The sequence below is a fragment of the Amaranthus tricolor genome, chromosome 16, assembly GCF_026212465.1.
Source record: "Amaranthus tricolor cultivar Red isolate AtriRed21 chromosome 16, ASM2621246v1, whole genome shotgun sequence".
Lineage (NCBI taxonomy): Eukaryota > Viridiplantae > Streptophyta > Magnoliopsida > Caryophyllales > Amaranthaceae > Amaranthus > Amaranthus tricolor.
This window is the reverse complement of record NC_080062.1, coordinates 2,899,278-2,913,814: the sequence shown is the minus strand read 5'-3', so window position 1 is coordinate 2,913,814 and position 14,537 is coordinate 2,899,278. Positions and strand designations below refer to the sequence as shown.

Genomic DNA, 14,537 nt, shown 5'->3' with positions numbered 1-14,537 from the left:
ATTTCTTAGGCACGAATGTATTATTTGATTTTTATAAGTAAATGTTTATTTATATTGTTTGGTCAAAGGATTAGTACGTACGTATTAAAACTATATCTACTTTTATACTTGTATATATAAAAATATATAAATATCTATTAATTTAGTTTATGGTTGAAATTAATAGATATTGAAGCGAATATAAACAAAACACTAGAATTATTTATTAAACTATGTGAATTTTTTAATTTTTTACTTCGCCGTCTGTGGGGATCGAACCCACGACCACGTGGTTAAAAGCCACGCGCTCTACCACTGAGCTAAGACGGCAACAATATAAATTATTTAATACTTAAACAATATTAAAGGTTACAAAATAAGGCATGATACATTATTTTATTTGTTACTTGTTAATTATAACAAAGTATAGTTTTTCATTGACACTTGGTTGTAAATTTGATGTACGGACTGCAACTTAATATAAAAGAATTGCATATAATTTAATAGTCCAAATAAATTAAACAATTTTTTTGTAAAAAATATTGACCGATTTCTTTTGATAAATTTTCTAATGAAGTACGACCACATTTTTCAAGCAAAAATATGAGATTTTGACATGAACAATCTGTGTTATAATGATCATTCATGAGATAAAATTTTAAAATTTTTTATCACTGCATAAGCCGAGAGAAGGGGAGGACAAATTAAGATTCTATCCTAAATCCTTACCAAAAAAGACATTACTTACTCCAACTTAGATAAGATTTGATGCTTCTAAAATCTAACTTTTTAAAATACTACAATGAAGGCTTGGAAGAGCATTTAGATTTTGTCCACAAAGACTAATACGAGAGCTCATGAATTACACAAATTCTTGTGAGAGGTTTCTTCTCATTTGGACCGCCCATTATATATTTTTTTTAAAATATTATAAATAGGCATTAAAAATGATGTAAGTAGACATTTACGATATTGAAATAGGCATTAAGGATATGATAAGTAAGCATTAAGGATAGTACAAGTTGACATTATAGATACGGTAAGCAGATATTAATCTTTATTGAATTCAACTTGACATACGTCTCCCAAAGAGACGGTCTCTTAAGAAACCAGTTGAATGAATTAAGTTCAGATAAAAATTAAAATCGCCTACATACTTGTGGACGTGATAGTCTAAATTTAGTAAAAAAATAAAATAAAATAAAATAAAATAAAAATAAATGGAGGAAAAAAAATACATATAAGATAGTCAGAAAAAAAAAATTGGTAGGGATAATGAGTAAAAGTCCAATGCTAAAAGTAATACAGCCAAGTTTAACAAACGAACGAGTGTGTTAAATTTTTCTAAAGAGCATTTGATAATTTGGGTACAATAGAAAACTTAATTACTTGGGACTCACACGAAGCATTGATATTAGAAAACATGCAAATTCTAAACCGTTCTGGATATCAAATGTAAACTGAATCAAACACAAAGCATGGATTTCTTCGTCTCGACAATCGTTTATCTACTTAGCGCAGGTGAACCATCTGCTGATCGAGATCTTGAGCCAGACGGTGATCTTGAAACACGCCTTTGAGAATCTCTGTGACCTCCTTCTTCGGCTTCATATTTCGCTTTACTGCAACAGTAAAATAGCACAGGAACCCAGTAAGCCTAAATATGCCAGCTAATACCTCAGTGGCTCACTCGATTGCTTATCATAAAAAATTTCAACCTTGGATTATTTGTTAATAAATCAACCTTAACCTTTACCCATGCGCCATGAATAATTTCAACTTTAAATTATTTGTTAATAAATTAATCTTTGCCCTTAGTTTGTTGTCAGCATATTAATAGGATATGCTGATAGCAAGCTAAGGTCAAATGTTGAATTATTATAAAATAAAAGGTTATGCTAATAGCAAATTAAGGGCAAAGGTTAGATTATTATAAAATAATTCAAAGGTAAAACTATTCACAACGGATGGGTGAAAGGTTGAATTATTAATGTCGGTTTTTCCTTAAAAAAATAATGAGCATCAATTAAACCAAGAAAATAGCAACAAAAAAAGTTTATCATACCCATTTTCATGATCAGGAGTATATGATCTATGGACATCTCCACGAGGAGATTCCCTGGGTGATCCTGATTTATCAACAGGTCTTCGAGTGGGGGAAGCCGAATACTCCTCACGTCTTCTTGGAGAAGGAGAATAAGATCTGAAAAGTAAGACATTAGCATCCAAACTAACCATCTCTCTTCAGTAAAAATCAGTAAGAAATGATTCAAATAAACAGCATTTATAACGTACCTCGAGTGATGACCCCCTCTAGAAACAGAGTGATAGGGAGGCGAACGTGAACGAGAAACTGATCGCGAACGAGAACGTCCTGGCAGCACAACATAAATATGATATCAGTCAAAGGTTGAGCATGAACGTAAAACAGAAACATCTCAACTAAAGACTGGGTATCTCAGCAAATAGAAAAATTCATGACTTATGACCCCAACCGACCCTTGCATACAAAAGCAGATAGCCTTCCATACATGATAGATTGCAATATAGCCTATCCAGGAATAAATTGTTCATATTCAGCTAGATCGAGAGATGAAACAAGTTGAAAAAAATGTTAGAAATTCTCATCCCAATCAAACAGAAAAATCGTCAAACTTTAATAACTTTTGGACAGAATCAAATACTATGCTAGAGTTTAGCAGCACATTTATCAGGGTACACAAACAATGCAGCCTTCTACATTGCAAGAGTAATATCATGCAGCAAACTAAACAAAAATAGATTAAAAAAGATCATTAAAAGGCCATGACTGCAGAAAAAGCCAAGAGTTTGACCTCAACCCTTAGTTCAATAGCCACCTCAATTGTGAGAAGCAAGATAAATTCCCAACCAGCCTGAATATTGACCTTTTGATGACGAGCTATACTTAACAATGTTGGCCCAGAAAACTTTACAACCAAGGTCTAAAAGAAAGACAACCCCAACCGAAAATGATGTGAATTGCATTTGCAATAGTTAAAATGGATAAACTATGACATTAAATGCATAGTTATCAAGAATTATATGAATCATCAGGTTCACTCAGCAAAGGAACAGAATGAAATTTACACCATGGACAGCATTAAACAGCCAAATACAGGATACCAAGCAACATCATACAATTGACCCAAACGGCCAACGCCATCAAAACCACATTGGCACAATGCAGTACAGTCATATCTACCAATCATATAGATCCAATACCAGGGAAATTTTTAACTAAATCTTAGACCAATATGAATTAGAAATTCACCACTTCAAGACAACACATGAAAAATCCGAGGAATCTTATAAATAAAAAGTCAAGAGACCTTACATTAGTAAACAGGAAAAGAACTCTAGCAGATAATCGACCACCGAAAAGAGTATAAAGGACATAAATGATAAGCTTAAGACCAAAAACTTACTGTAAGCAGGTGATCTTCGAGCACCGTATCTAGGACCACCGCTTCTGTACAAGATGCAAGAAATAAGACTACAATCATAGAAGAAAAATAAAGTATAATAAAGGATTCATACAGCAGGAAGTCAGGACCAAATGGGATAGGTGTGCGTACCTCTGCCTGGTTCTCCTGCGCATTTCTTCAGGCCGTTTTCTTGATTCTGAAGCAACTACTACGGTTATCTCCCGTCCAGCAAAAATCTGCCTGTTCATGTGATATTGAGCTTCTGAAGCATCGTACGAGTCCACAAACTGCACAAAGGCAAAGCCACGAGGTTCCCTGTGTGCCAGTGTATAAATGAAGTTAAGCAAAGCAGCTCATACAATTCAAGAAAATGTTAGACACGCTGCAGTGAGTGATGCATGACCATAATGTAATTACATATACCTCTTTTTCGATCTACCAAGGTTCTTCCTTAACATTAAGCCACTACCAATTTTCCATTCGCAATCAAAACAAATGAGAATAGCAACCTCAAATGAATGTGACTTGAAATTCTTCATATGGGCATATAAAAAAGAAGCACTTGATTACAAAAGAAATTCTTGTACTCTGGATAACACTAATTTCTTGGCATCTTGTCTTCATTTCATCAAAAATCAATCATCTTCTTCATCAAGCGTCTTTAAAATGAATCATCACATAATTTTCTTCTTATAGGAAGATTCTTCTTTTAAAATTACTCCTAAATACTTGGCAGGCAATATGTTAACAATCATATACAGTAGGTCTTCATCAAAAGTGGGGCTTGGGCTTGTTTGGCTTCAAACCAATATACCCCCTGACAAACCAGTTCAAAAAAACATTTTACTACGATTTAAAGAGGAAAGCCCAAAAACATTTGAAGAACACCTAATCAGTAATCAAAGAGGAATGCCTAGAAAGATTATGATTACTTTACCTAATCAGTTGATCACTATCCAGAGCAATGCCACAATGATCCATCAAATAAATTTAACCACAACAAGACACATTATACACTCATCCCAATAATGTTATTTTCAGGAAAATAACACAAGACTATGCCACATACATGACACCTATCATCAGCAAAATAAAATAATTCTCATAACATGATTTACAGCATCAGAATTACAAACCGAAAGACAAGTACGACCATAGACTCTTGACCATAATAAGTTTACAAATACACAGCAAAAAGGAAAAAGCTCACCCTGTATAATAATCCTTTGGAATATATACATCACGAACAGGCCCAAATCTTTCAAAAGGGACTCGAAGTTCCTCAGGTCTGCAATACGAACACAACTAAAAGTCATCCATTTGCTGTATAGAAGCGAGAAATCTATATCTATATCAGAAAAATGAATAAGACAAGAAGAAAATGACAATGCAAACCATTGATAACTTTACAATAGTTTACCTGCAGTCCAAAGGAATGTTACGAACCAACAAACTTCCATTATTTGAGTCCTTGCGTCTTCCAAAACCACCACCACCGCCACCATATCCTCTTATTGGAGGACTATAACCCCGCCTCGGCGGGCTATAACCACCTCTTGGTGGACTCCTTCCACGATTACTATATCCCCTTCTTGGGGGACTGTAATACCCCGGGCTGTACCTCCTCATGATGTGCCCTGAAAAAGTATACTTCCATCAATTATCATTCTAGATCAACAATGAATTTTGAGTTCCCAACTAAAGTATGCTAAAGTCTCAACAACCAATCACCAAAAGTATGGGTTAATAACAAATAAGACTATGAGTATAGGAAACTGCTAAACTCAAACAACTAACAGGAAAAGCATTCCATAAAAATCCATACATCAATAGACCAAAGTAAAATTTCTGAAATAAAACTCATTTCATACACAAATAATAGAAAAAGTCTATTAATAAGAGCCATTAATTTGAAATCAATAACAAGACCCATTAAACCAACAGCTAACTGGTTAGCTGATTGATATATACACAATAATGATTATGAGTTTTGTTCCTCAATCAACTCCTACTAACCTAGAGTGCTCTAAATAACGCAATCAATCAAAAAATTAAAATGTTATCCTTTTATTATATCAAAATTCACAACCAGCTCATGTTCTTAGAATAGAATATCTTAAACCGCGCAACAATTTCGTATCGAAAAAGGCTCAATATCATAACATCGATCTCTAATCAAGAACCATAACAAATAAATCACCACCCTGATCAAAATCTAGATGATACAGACAGTATGTTCAGTAAAAAATTGCGCAAAAATATTAAATTTTCTAACCGAAAAAAGGAGGAAAAAAACGACAATTAGGGTTTCGTAATCGATAAATTAGAGAGAAAAAAAAAAGAAAATTTGTAGTATATATGATTGTTTGAAAGAAGAAAGCGAAATAATTTGACAATTGTTACCATACCTGAAATTGGATTGAACTTTAAAAACTGAGTAGTTCAGTAGAGAGAGAAAGCGATAGGAGAAAGAAATTGAACGATTAGTTCACAAAGGGGAACAAAGGAGAGACGGTGACTTATATAAAAAGCGAACGAAAATTTATTTAAAACTAAGTCTCAAGTCAACTAAAATGTCTATCATAAATATACTCCCTTTTACTGGTATTAGAAAACGGATTCGACGATTTAATATATAATTGACCTTTTAAACCGAATTTAATTTGACTTAATTTCAAAATGAATTCAAAATATATATAAATTAATGTAAACACGAGATATGAATTTGAACTGACCCAAAACATTTCGAAATTGACCTGATGGCTCGAATAAACAATCTCGGTCCCTCTAGTTTTTTGATTAGTTATTAGTAAAAAATACGCTATTAAATGTATAATTTTAATTTCGTTAATAATTCTAAAAAGTCAATATTATGAAAATATATGCATTAAAAAGAATTAAATAAATTTCACTCGACTATTACATTATACATATAGAAATATTGCAAAACAACATTAATTGATGAAGAATATTTAGCAAGTAGAAATATTAGGCGAAAAAAGAAGGCCTTGGTGAGAATGAAACCCAAGAGGCCAAGACATTATCTTTTTAAGTGAGATAATAAGAAGGCCTCTAATCATATTTAGTCTTTCCTTATAAAATAAGGGAAAGAACCAAGGATGAATGATTCTAATGTTGAGTTGTTAATGATTGTAAAACATGTTCCAAAATAGAATAACTCTCTGAGATTTCCATTTGGAGGAGAGAAGAATATAAGAATAAAGTGAGTAAAATAAAATTAGTAATAAGAAGAAAAAAATTAAAATAATTGTCACAAATTCTTTTTTAAGATACTTTTAAATTGAGCTAAGTAATCATTTGACCAACCTTTTAAAACTACTTCTCTAATAAAAAAAGCTAAAAATTTGTATTTTATAAAAAGTTAACATATAGAAGTATACTTCTATGTGAGCCTTAATTTGAACTTGTCATAAATTTACTCAAATTCACTCCAAAATACAAGTTGTATTGTGTATACAAAGTAATTTAGAATATAGATAGTTCATTCTATGCTTACTATTACACAAGTGTATAGTGTACACAACCTTCAAAATTCAAGCTTAGCTTTCTCAAGGGATCATGTTACGGTCCGTAAGTCCATCTGTAGCAGATCTTTGAGCTCGGTTTCACCATTGAGGATTACTTTATCATGATCAATAATATCAACAACATTTATAGAACTCGCCCTCGGAACAATTCCACAATCGAAAATTGCCAAGATGGGCAGCTGAAGCCCGAAATGCGCACCATTATAGGGCATCGGCTGTTGCAAACGGCCTTTCGTGTCCTTCGTTTCTATAGCGGAAGTTTAATAATGAATGTAATGTAATTCATCAACAAGCAAAAGCAACATCTCCAGATTGCTCGATTTCTTTGTCTCTAAGCAGAGGTGTCTTTTGGAATTTGTTCCTCAGCTGTCCGCAAGCTGCGCTTGCATCGAAACCCCTAGTCTGACGTACACTAGTGGTTATGTTGCGGGACTCCAGAGCAGCGGAAAACGCGTGGATCTGAAAAGTGTATAAAACATAAGTGCAATCTAGTCGATATTGGTGTTCAAGTAACGTAAGAAAGGCGCTGCAGCTGCTTCCTACAGTTGTATGATCGTCTCCTCAAATGGCCCCTCCCCAAGTCAAGATATCCCGATCTCATATGGAAAATTTATCCAATTTCAAAGGGTTTTCTTCCGAAAATACCTTTACTAAGAAAAACCCAATATAATACAATTATATAGAAGCATCGAAAAGATGTTCGATGATCCGTTCCTACTCCGTTAATTTTTATAGTCTAACCTAGTTACCAGTGGCGGACCTACAAAGGGGCATGGAGATGCTATTGCACTACCAAAACTTAAGTTGTTAAAATTCTTAAGGAAAAAAGGAAAACAGGTGAAGTAAGAGGACCCCACCAAAAGAGATTAAAAACATACCGCCTTTCGGTGAGGCCGTTTGTACTCAGAGCCTTCAATCGGATTGAAAGGTATGAGGTTAACATGATGACCTCGTCCCCATTGATGCAGTAGGTCGGCAAGTTCTATTGCTTGCTCGACCGAGTCATTTACACCAGCTGAAACAGACATCGATTAGTCAAATTTTCCTCGCACTCAAGTGCCAATTTAAGGTAAAAAATGCAGTACCTAAGAGAGTATACTCAAAAGACACTCGTCGATTAGTTTCAAGGAAGTAACCCCGGCAATCTTGCATCAATGCTTCCAGGGGGTATGCTTTTGCACTTGGCACGATCTTTTCTCTAAGTTTCTGGTTTGGTGCATGCAAGCTGTCGCACAAGTTACAGTGAAAAGTCAGTTAGAAAACATTGACACCTCTAGACGTCGGTTCTGCCCCATCAGGGGCAGGGACAGTTAAGAGATACTCAAACGTAATCCTAATCAACCAAGGCTGCTCGAAAACAAGCCATGGAAAAAAACATTCTGGGGAATTGGGGATATAGAAAATAGTGTAGAACTAAAAATACAATACAATGAAATCATTTGGATGCTTTCTCGTTGGAACAATGGAGTTATTGGTCCCACTCTGTTTCTTTTAATTTCATTCGTATACTTATTTTCTCTCTCCATCTTAACCACATTTCTACCATCCACTTGTATTTTGTCTTATTCTCCATCCCAATTCCTTCATCCACTAAAAATACAATACAATGAAATCATTTGGATGCTTTCTCGTTGGAACAATGGAGTAATTCAAGGGAAAAAACATTTTTCTGTGTATCTCTAAGAAATGAATTTACTATTCTTCAGCAGCACACCACAAAAGAGATAATGGGAGGGGTATCATACAATGCCTTTTAACTGGAAGAAATTTAATAATATTAGTACATGGCCTCACCGTTGGTATTAAAGATCAAACCTTGCTGAAGGAAAGATCATAAAAATAAAAGCTTTGGATGGGTGTTTGGTGCAAATCCTAGAAACGTAAAGGTATCAAATACACATGACCAATTACACATGAATACCCTAAATCACTCGATGCATGTAAAAACATAGTGCAAAAATATGGTTTCGGTAACGGTCGAGAAACGGATTTCGCGGTCTGTGCGGCCTATATTTTGGCTGCATTAACTCAAAAACCTTTACAATAATCACAATACAGTGATGTGGTCTTGTTTTTGCACTATATGTAATAGTTCTTGAGTTATGATTTCCAATCTAGATAAAATTGGCTTCAAAATATCGACCATAGATGAGAATAATTTTGAATTGGCTTAAGAAAAAGTAATATCAAATGTTATAACAGCTATGAGTTACGACATCCTTTTGTAACCTCATTGCCTAGATGGAAATTCCAAGTAAGTCTTTCAAGCACTTAAAAAGCTATGCAATGTTTCTCTAAGACAGATATAGTACTTATAACAACAATCCCAAAAATGAACCAATAGATTTTCAAGAGTATAAATCAAAGTAGGAGCAGTGAGACCTGGTGAGCAAAAAAGTCTAAAAACAACATCAATTTCACAGTATATTGCCAACCACCACCACCACCCCCGCCAAGAGTATAAATTAATACACTAAAGACATATTTCAGCCTCCAAATGGCATCTTAAGATTACCTGGGCCTGAGGGAATAAGCAATAACTTGCCAAAAAAAACCTTGGGTCACTCAACAAAAAGCCTTAGTAAAGTGTAAAGACCATAAGTCACATAAAAAAAGGACTATCGATAATACAACAACAATTCCAGAGCTTTAATCCCAAAAGATTAGGGTCAGCTACATGAACCAATATATCAGTTCCAACGGTTGTCCACAAGGATTTTTCTTCTCCATGCATTTTGATTTTCCACCATCTCAATTTGAAAGTCTGGATCCTTCATATCCTTTTCCACTCATGTCCTCCAAGTCATCTTCAGTCTTCCTCACCTTATTTTTTAGTCTCCCGAGTTCCAACTTTCGATCTACCTTTGCTAATACCCGGTCTTTACACGTGTCCAAACCAGCTTAAACAATGATCTTTCATCTTTTCCTCAATATTCACAACTCCTAAACCCTTATATTTTCGTTTCAATAATTCCTAAAGGTATCTCCACTCATCCATCATATGATTCGCAATTCCACAAATCTCATCTTCCTAGTATGATCCTTTCTAAAAGCCAACCTTTTACAAATCCTAAAAAGAACCAAAGGGAAGTCTTTGAGCCTTTAAAGCACTCTCACAAGGGTGTTTGCAATCTACATCAACACTTCTAAAGGGTTGAACTGTTCAATAAAAAACTCAAATTCTGGTCAACAAACTTCATTACGCATAAATAAGTTTACGAGTATTTAGCAGTCCCAGCTCCTGAATTACTGGCATAACAGGATTCATATTACGTGGAAACCGACTTATTGTTTATGAAATTAGCTTCAGGGTAACATGTGAAGAAGGTGCTACTATTCCTAGTGCATTCAAGACAACTAATAAGTAAGCACAAGAGAAGATAAACATGTAACTAAGTAAGTCAAAGTTTAAAGTACAACAGAAATATGATAAAACACAGAATATTCCCAAATATATTTTACAAGCATTCTCATGGTAATTGGAGGTAAACCTGATGGCTAACGTGGATTGAAGTTTGTACGAAGCCAATCTCTTGATTGTATTAGGAACTCCCACAGTCGATATAGTGATCATTCTTTGCCCAATTTCAATGTCCTGAAATATTAAGACATAGTCAAAATTAGATTTTCACCGAATCATAGAGTTTCACAGAATAGTTAGCGAAGTCTTCACAATATCAACCATCTGTTTAGCAATGCTATGCAATTTTCCGTTGAACCTGTATATTTAGGAAATTCTAGGAAAAATACTAGAAATGGTGTAATAAATCCCTCTATATATGTGATACCCCGGATTTAGCATGAAAAAGGATTGATAGACTACTCATATCAACAAGGTGCATCTTCTTTTCATGGGAGCCCATTTGCTAAGAACTCCACAGTTAAGCGTGCTTGGTGGGAAGCAATCTTAGGATGGCTGACCTCCTGGAAAATTTTCCCGGGCGCGCACGAATGAGGCCAAAGTGCGCTGGAAAGACTTGTGTTGGTCTGTGAGGCCAGTCTACAGTCTCCATGAGTAATCACCGGCGGTCCGAGAGGCCGGGGTGTTACAATATATCTCCTAAGATACATGAGGGTCATTGATTCTGATTTCAGACTAAACAAGGGTAAATTGCTCTTGGCTTAAAGTGCAATTAGGTGATGTATATTGATAACCTGACCATTATTGCCACAAAAATAACTGATTTTCATTAGCTTTTGAGCCAATTTTACGTATTTTACACAAGGGAGGTTTTGAGCATGTTCAACAAGTTCGACCGCACGAGGCCCCGAAAATTTTGGGGCCTCAATAATAAATTACGTAGTATATTTTTAGTTTTTAAAGATACAAAATTATTAGAAAAATATCTAAATTTTAATAATTGCATAGGGCTTTTAACAAAATTTGTCAATTTTGCTCCGCCCCTGTATTTACATGTGGGCCGGAGACACATTCAAATGAAAACATGATGAGACACTACTTACCTTATTCAAACATCGATGTGCTTCAACAACAGATTTTAAGTTGAGCATTGGCTCACCCATTCCCATGAAAACAACATTTGTGACGCGATGGCCAAAAACATCTTCTATAGCCAAGACCTGAAAGGCAAAAAGGCAATTCATATGCTTATTAAAGGTAAACTAACTTATCACATCGTACAATAATCAAATATACCATTCAGGCTTCAATAGTTTTTGATTTTAGGCACAAGTATGACAAGGAACACTAAAAAATAACTATATGAAACAAAAATAAAAACGCCAAAGATAGATCTAATGAGAAGCTCTTGCAAGTTGCGGCTTTTAATTTTATTAAGAAAAATTCCTCCTAAGTAATATGACCATGCTTTGTAGTAAAAGTATAGTTTTTCAATAAAATGGAAACAGATTGAACAAACCTGTTCGACAATTTCATGTTTCTTAAGGTTTCTTGAGAAACCTCCCTTCCCAGTAGCACAAAACGAGCATCGTAATGGGCAACCAACCTAATCCAATAATCCAACATGAAAGGTATAAGATCGTAGCAGCATCACACAAAGAAGATCATAGGCACAATCAAGTGATATTCATTGATGCACATGAAGACGATTTTGAAGTGACACTAAAAAATCATCCCAAAAAGGCATATTTTAGAAAATGACCTGTGATGAAACACAAGCCGTAAGACGCATTGAACCCTTCTCATCATCTTTCACTGGTATGCCAACTGTTTCAACCAACCTGTTATCTTCCAGCTTCAAAAGTAGCTGCAGGGATAGAAAAAAAAGATGATTTGAAACCAAATCAAATCTATAAAACAAGTACCAATTGGTCCAATCATTATTACCTCTCGTCAACATCACCCAAAGCGGAATTTTTTCCTCACCATTCACCAGTATGGGTATGGGTCAGCAAGCAATAGGAATTACAATTCACATTACAGTAAGTGCCATAACAATTGGACATGATCACACATGACACAACATTATAACAATGCAAGGCTTGAATCTCAACAATATGGGTTCAGCTACATAAACCAAAATATATTAACGTGGGTAATCATCGCTAACAAAGAAAATTACCAACCTAAACAGCACTAGAAGTTGAAAATATTTCCCTAATTCCAAATAACCCAAGCAATTTATAAGAAGTAAATTTCCAATTCCCATAAACATATGCATTGCAACCTATAACTCAAAATTCTAACACAACAATTTTTTCACAATTAATCCAACTAAACATACAAATCCAAAAGCGTAAATATAGCACAACATATTACAACTAAAAACACAAAGAAACAAGTAATTCACTAGATAACCTAAATGAATTGATAGAGTATATAACATGGCCTTTAACCATTAGCTTGATAGAGTAATATAACATATTCCGAGGCTTCAACCAAAAGATTAAGTGGATGGTTCAAGCCACAAGATATGTTATATACTCTATCATGATTCATGGGTATTAAGGTGTTAAACGCAAACCTTGATTGTGCCATCAGCAGCAGTGACAGTATGATGCACAGGAGATCGACCCACCTTCCACCCTGCTTCTTGCATCTCATTCCTCAATACCTGTGGCACTTCCTCCATATACAATCAAATAACCTAATTAGGAACAGCTGATTCATACAAATACCCATTTTTAATCAATTTTACATGCATAACTAAAATAACACCAACATTTTTATTAAAAAACCCATGATATCAAACATACATTGGGTGAATTCTTCAATCTCTTTCACTTTCCTCTTGTAAATAAGATGATAAATCTGCTTCCCTCGATAACTTTGCTAAATACCCACAAATTCCCAAACGTTAAATACATCAAAAAATAAAAATAATTCAAGGGCTTCCACAAAATATTCAATCTTACAAAATTTACCTGTCCAAAATCGAGGGCAAGTTGTTGAAGTTCTTGCTCAGACATACCCAGAAGAATTCGAGAATCAGATTGCGACACACTTGTAGGAGATGTTTGTGAAATTTGAGATGAAACTTTAAAGATATTTGAGTTATTGATTGTAGTAGCAGTTGGAATAGTAGAGAAAGAAGAGGAAGAAGAAGAAGAAGAAGATAGAAAAGAACGAGAACAAATTGTAAAGGCTAAAGCGTGTGAGCGGATGGAGGTACGTGAGAATGGGATTGAATAAACTTGTAGTAGAAACGCCATTGTTGTTCACTTTTGAGTTTTTTCTCTGCCTCTAGCAGAAACAAAACTTGCAGGAAAAACCCCCAAACCTCAGCTTAATTATCTGGGGTTTTTCTTTTTTTCATGAAGGATAAATACAAGTGGGCACGAAGAATGGGCAGTATCTTTTTCAAAATCGAAAAAAAAAAAAATTACCCTGCATTTCAGATTTTCCATCAATAATATGAACTTTCAATTAACTACGAATAATACGAAATTTAAGATGTTTTTTCGCTGATATATTTTTTTACCTATAACCGGCTAATTGGAGGTGAGCTAATTTTATTTTTTTTTTTGAGAAAATTAAGAAAGACAAATTAAAGAAGACTTACTGTTGGTATACTCAAGAAGTCACTGCTTACTGCTTCTCTCTCATTCATGCTTCCAAAACTTCTAAAACTTACTGCTGATATACTTAGGAAGTCACTGCCCCAAGCTTCGAAGATACAAATTGAAGAAGACGGCAATACTTGGGCTACATAAACGCATACTATGATTAGTTTATTCTTCTCAATTGCATTATTTATCTCTAAATTTTGTTTAATCCAAAAAATTAGGGTTTTAAAAACTCAAATTTTCCATTTTCTCATTCACTGTGATTATTGCTTGGTCTTACTCGAAAATGTCTGTTTACTTGAACATGGATGTGATATAGTGTTTTTTGCTTGTTTTTAGACTAATCACTAATGTGAATGATTCAATTACTTTGAAGTTTTGGTATGGTTGGGTATTCAAAAAAGGAGTTGAGGGGTTTGAGTATTTGTATGAAATATATAAAACTATCTCCATAGGTCCAGATAAGATATCTTTTTTGAGTTAGAAGGAATTGTAAAGGAGGATTTTGGGGTTAAATATGAATTTTGTCTTTGATATCATCCTAAAATAACCAGGAAAGCTCTCAAGACACGGCCTT

General features: G+C 34.4%; 2 protein-coding genes and 1 non-coding gene across 5 annotated transcripts; all 3 read right to left on the bottom strand.

The window, feature by feature from the left end:
- Positions 1–237: 237 nt before the first annotated feature.
- TRNAK-UUU (transfer RNA lysine (anticodon UUU)) lies at positions 238–309 on the bottom strand. The gene has a single exon. It is a non-coding gene; the product is annotated as a tRNA-Lys (tRNA).
- Positions 310–1,227: 918 nt separating this feature from the next.
- On the bottom strand, positions 1,228–5,970 carry LOC130802915 (serine/arginine-rich SC35-like splicing factor SCL30). 3 transcript variants are annotated; one of them, XM_057667033.1, is made up of 9 exons: positions 5,834–5,970; positions 4,846–5,062; positions 4,636–4,713; positions 3,849–3,890; positions 3,576–3,740; positions 3,426–3,469; positions 2,275–2,353; positions 2,045–2,182; positions 1,228–1,601 (listed from the first exon to the last, which is right to left on the bottom strand). In XM_057667033.1, the coding sequence occupies exons 2-9, from the start codon at positions 5,052–5,054 to the stop codon at positions 1,484–1,486; spliced, it is 873 nt and encodes a 290-aa protein (XP_057523016.1). In that variant the 5' UTR covers positions 5,055–5,062; positions 5,834–5,970; the 3' UTR covers positions 1,228–1,483. The 3 variants fall into 3 exon arrangements, with proteins under 3 accessions (XP_057523016.1, XP_057523015.1, XP_057523017.1); XM_057667032.1 differs by lacking the exon at positions 5,834–5,970 and adding an exon at positions 5,701–5,813; XM_057667034.1 differs by lacking the exon at positions 3,849–3,890 and having other exon boundaries at positions 5,834–5,912.
- Positions 5,971–6,839: 869 nt separating this feature from the next.
- LOC130803255 (uncharacterized) lies at positions 6,840–13,721 on the bottom strand. Its single transcript, XM_057667450.1, has 10 exons — positions 13,319–13,721; positions 13,151–13,226; positions 12,919–13,016; positions 12,097–12,201; positions 11,854–11,940; positions 11,438–11,554; positions 10,465–10,568; positions 8,059–8,198; positions 7,852–7,988; positions 6,840–7,432 (listed from the first exon to the last, which is right to left on the bottom strand). The coding sequence occupies exons 1-10, from the start codon at positions 13,604–13,606 to the stop codon at positions 7,259–7,261; spliced, it is 1,326 nt and encodes a 441-aa protein (XP_057523433.1). The 5' UTR covers positions 13,607–13,721; the 3' UTR covers positions 6,840–7,258.
- Positions 13,722–14,537: the final 816 nt, after the last annotated feature.

What these genes read in the sequence shown, in the direction of transcription:
- LOC130802915 (XM_057667033.1), bottom strand. Translation starts at nt 5,054, where the DNA reads ATGAGGAGGTACAGCCCGGGGTATTACAGTCCCCCAAGAAGGGGATAT. An exon ending in AACATTCCTTTGGACTGCAG is followed by an intron (nt 4,714 to 4,845) that starts GTAAACTATTGT and finishes TTCGTATTGCAG; the next exon opens with ACCTGAGGAACTTCGAGTCC. An exon ending in CGCAGGAGAACCAGGCAGAG is followed by an intron (nt 3,470 to 3,575) that starts GTACGCACACCT and finishes CATCTTGTACAG; the next exon opens with AAGCGGTGGTCCTAGATACG.
- LOC130803255 (XM_057667450.1), bottom strand. Translation starts at nt 13,606, where the DNA reads ATGGCGTTTCTACTACAAGTTTATTCAATCCCATTCTCACGTACCTCC. An exon ending in CTGCTGATGGCACAATCAAG is followed by an intron (nt 12,202 to 12,918) that starts GTTTGCGTTTAA and finishes CTATCCCTGCAG; the next exon opens with CTACTTTTGAAGCTGGAAGA. An exon ending in TTTTGAGTATACTCTCTTAG is followed by an intron (nt 7,989 to 8,058) that starts GTACTGCATTTT and finishes TGTCTGTTTCAG; the next exon opens with CTGGTGTAAATGACTCGGTC.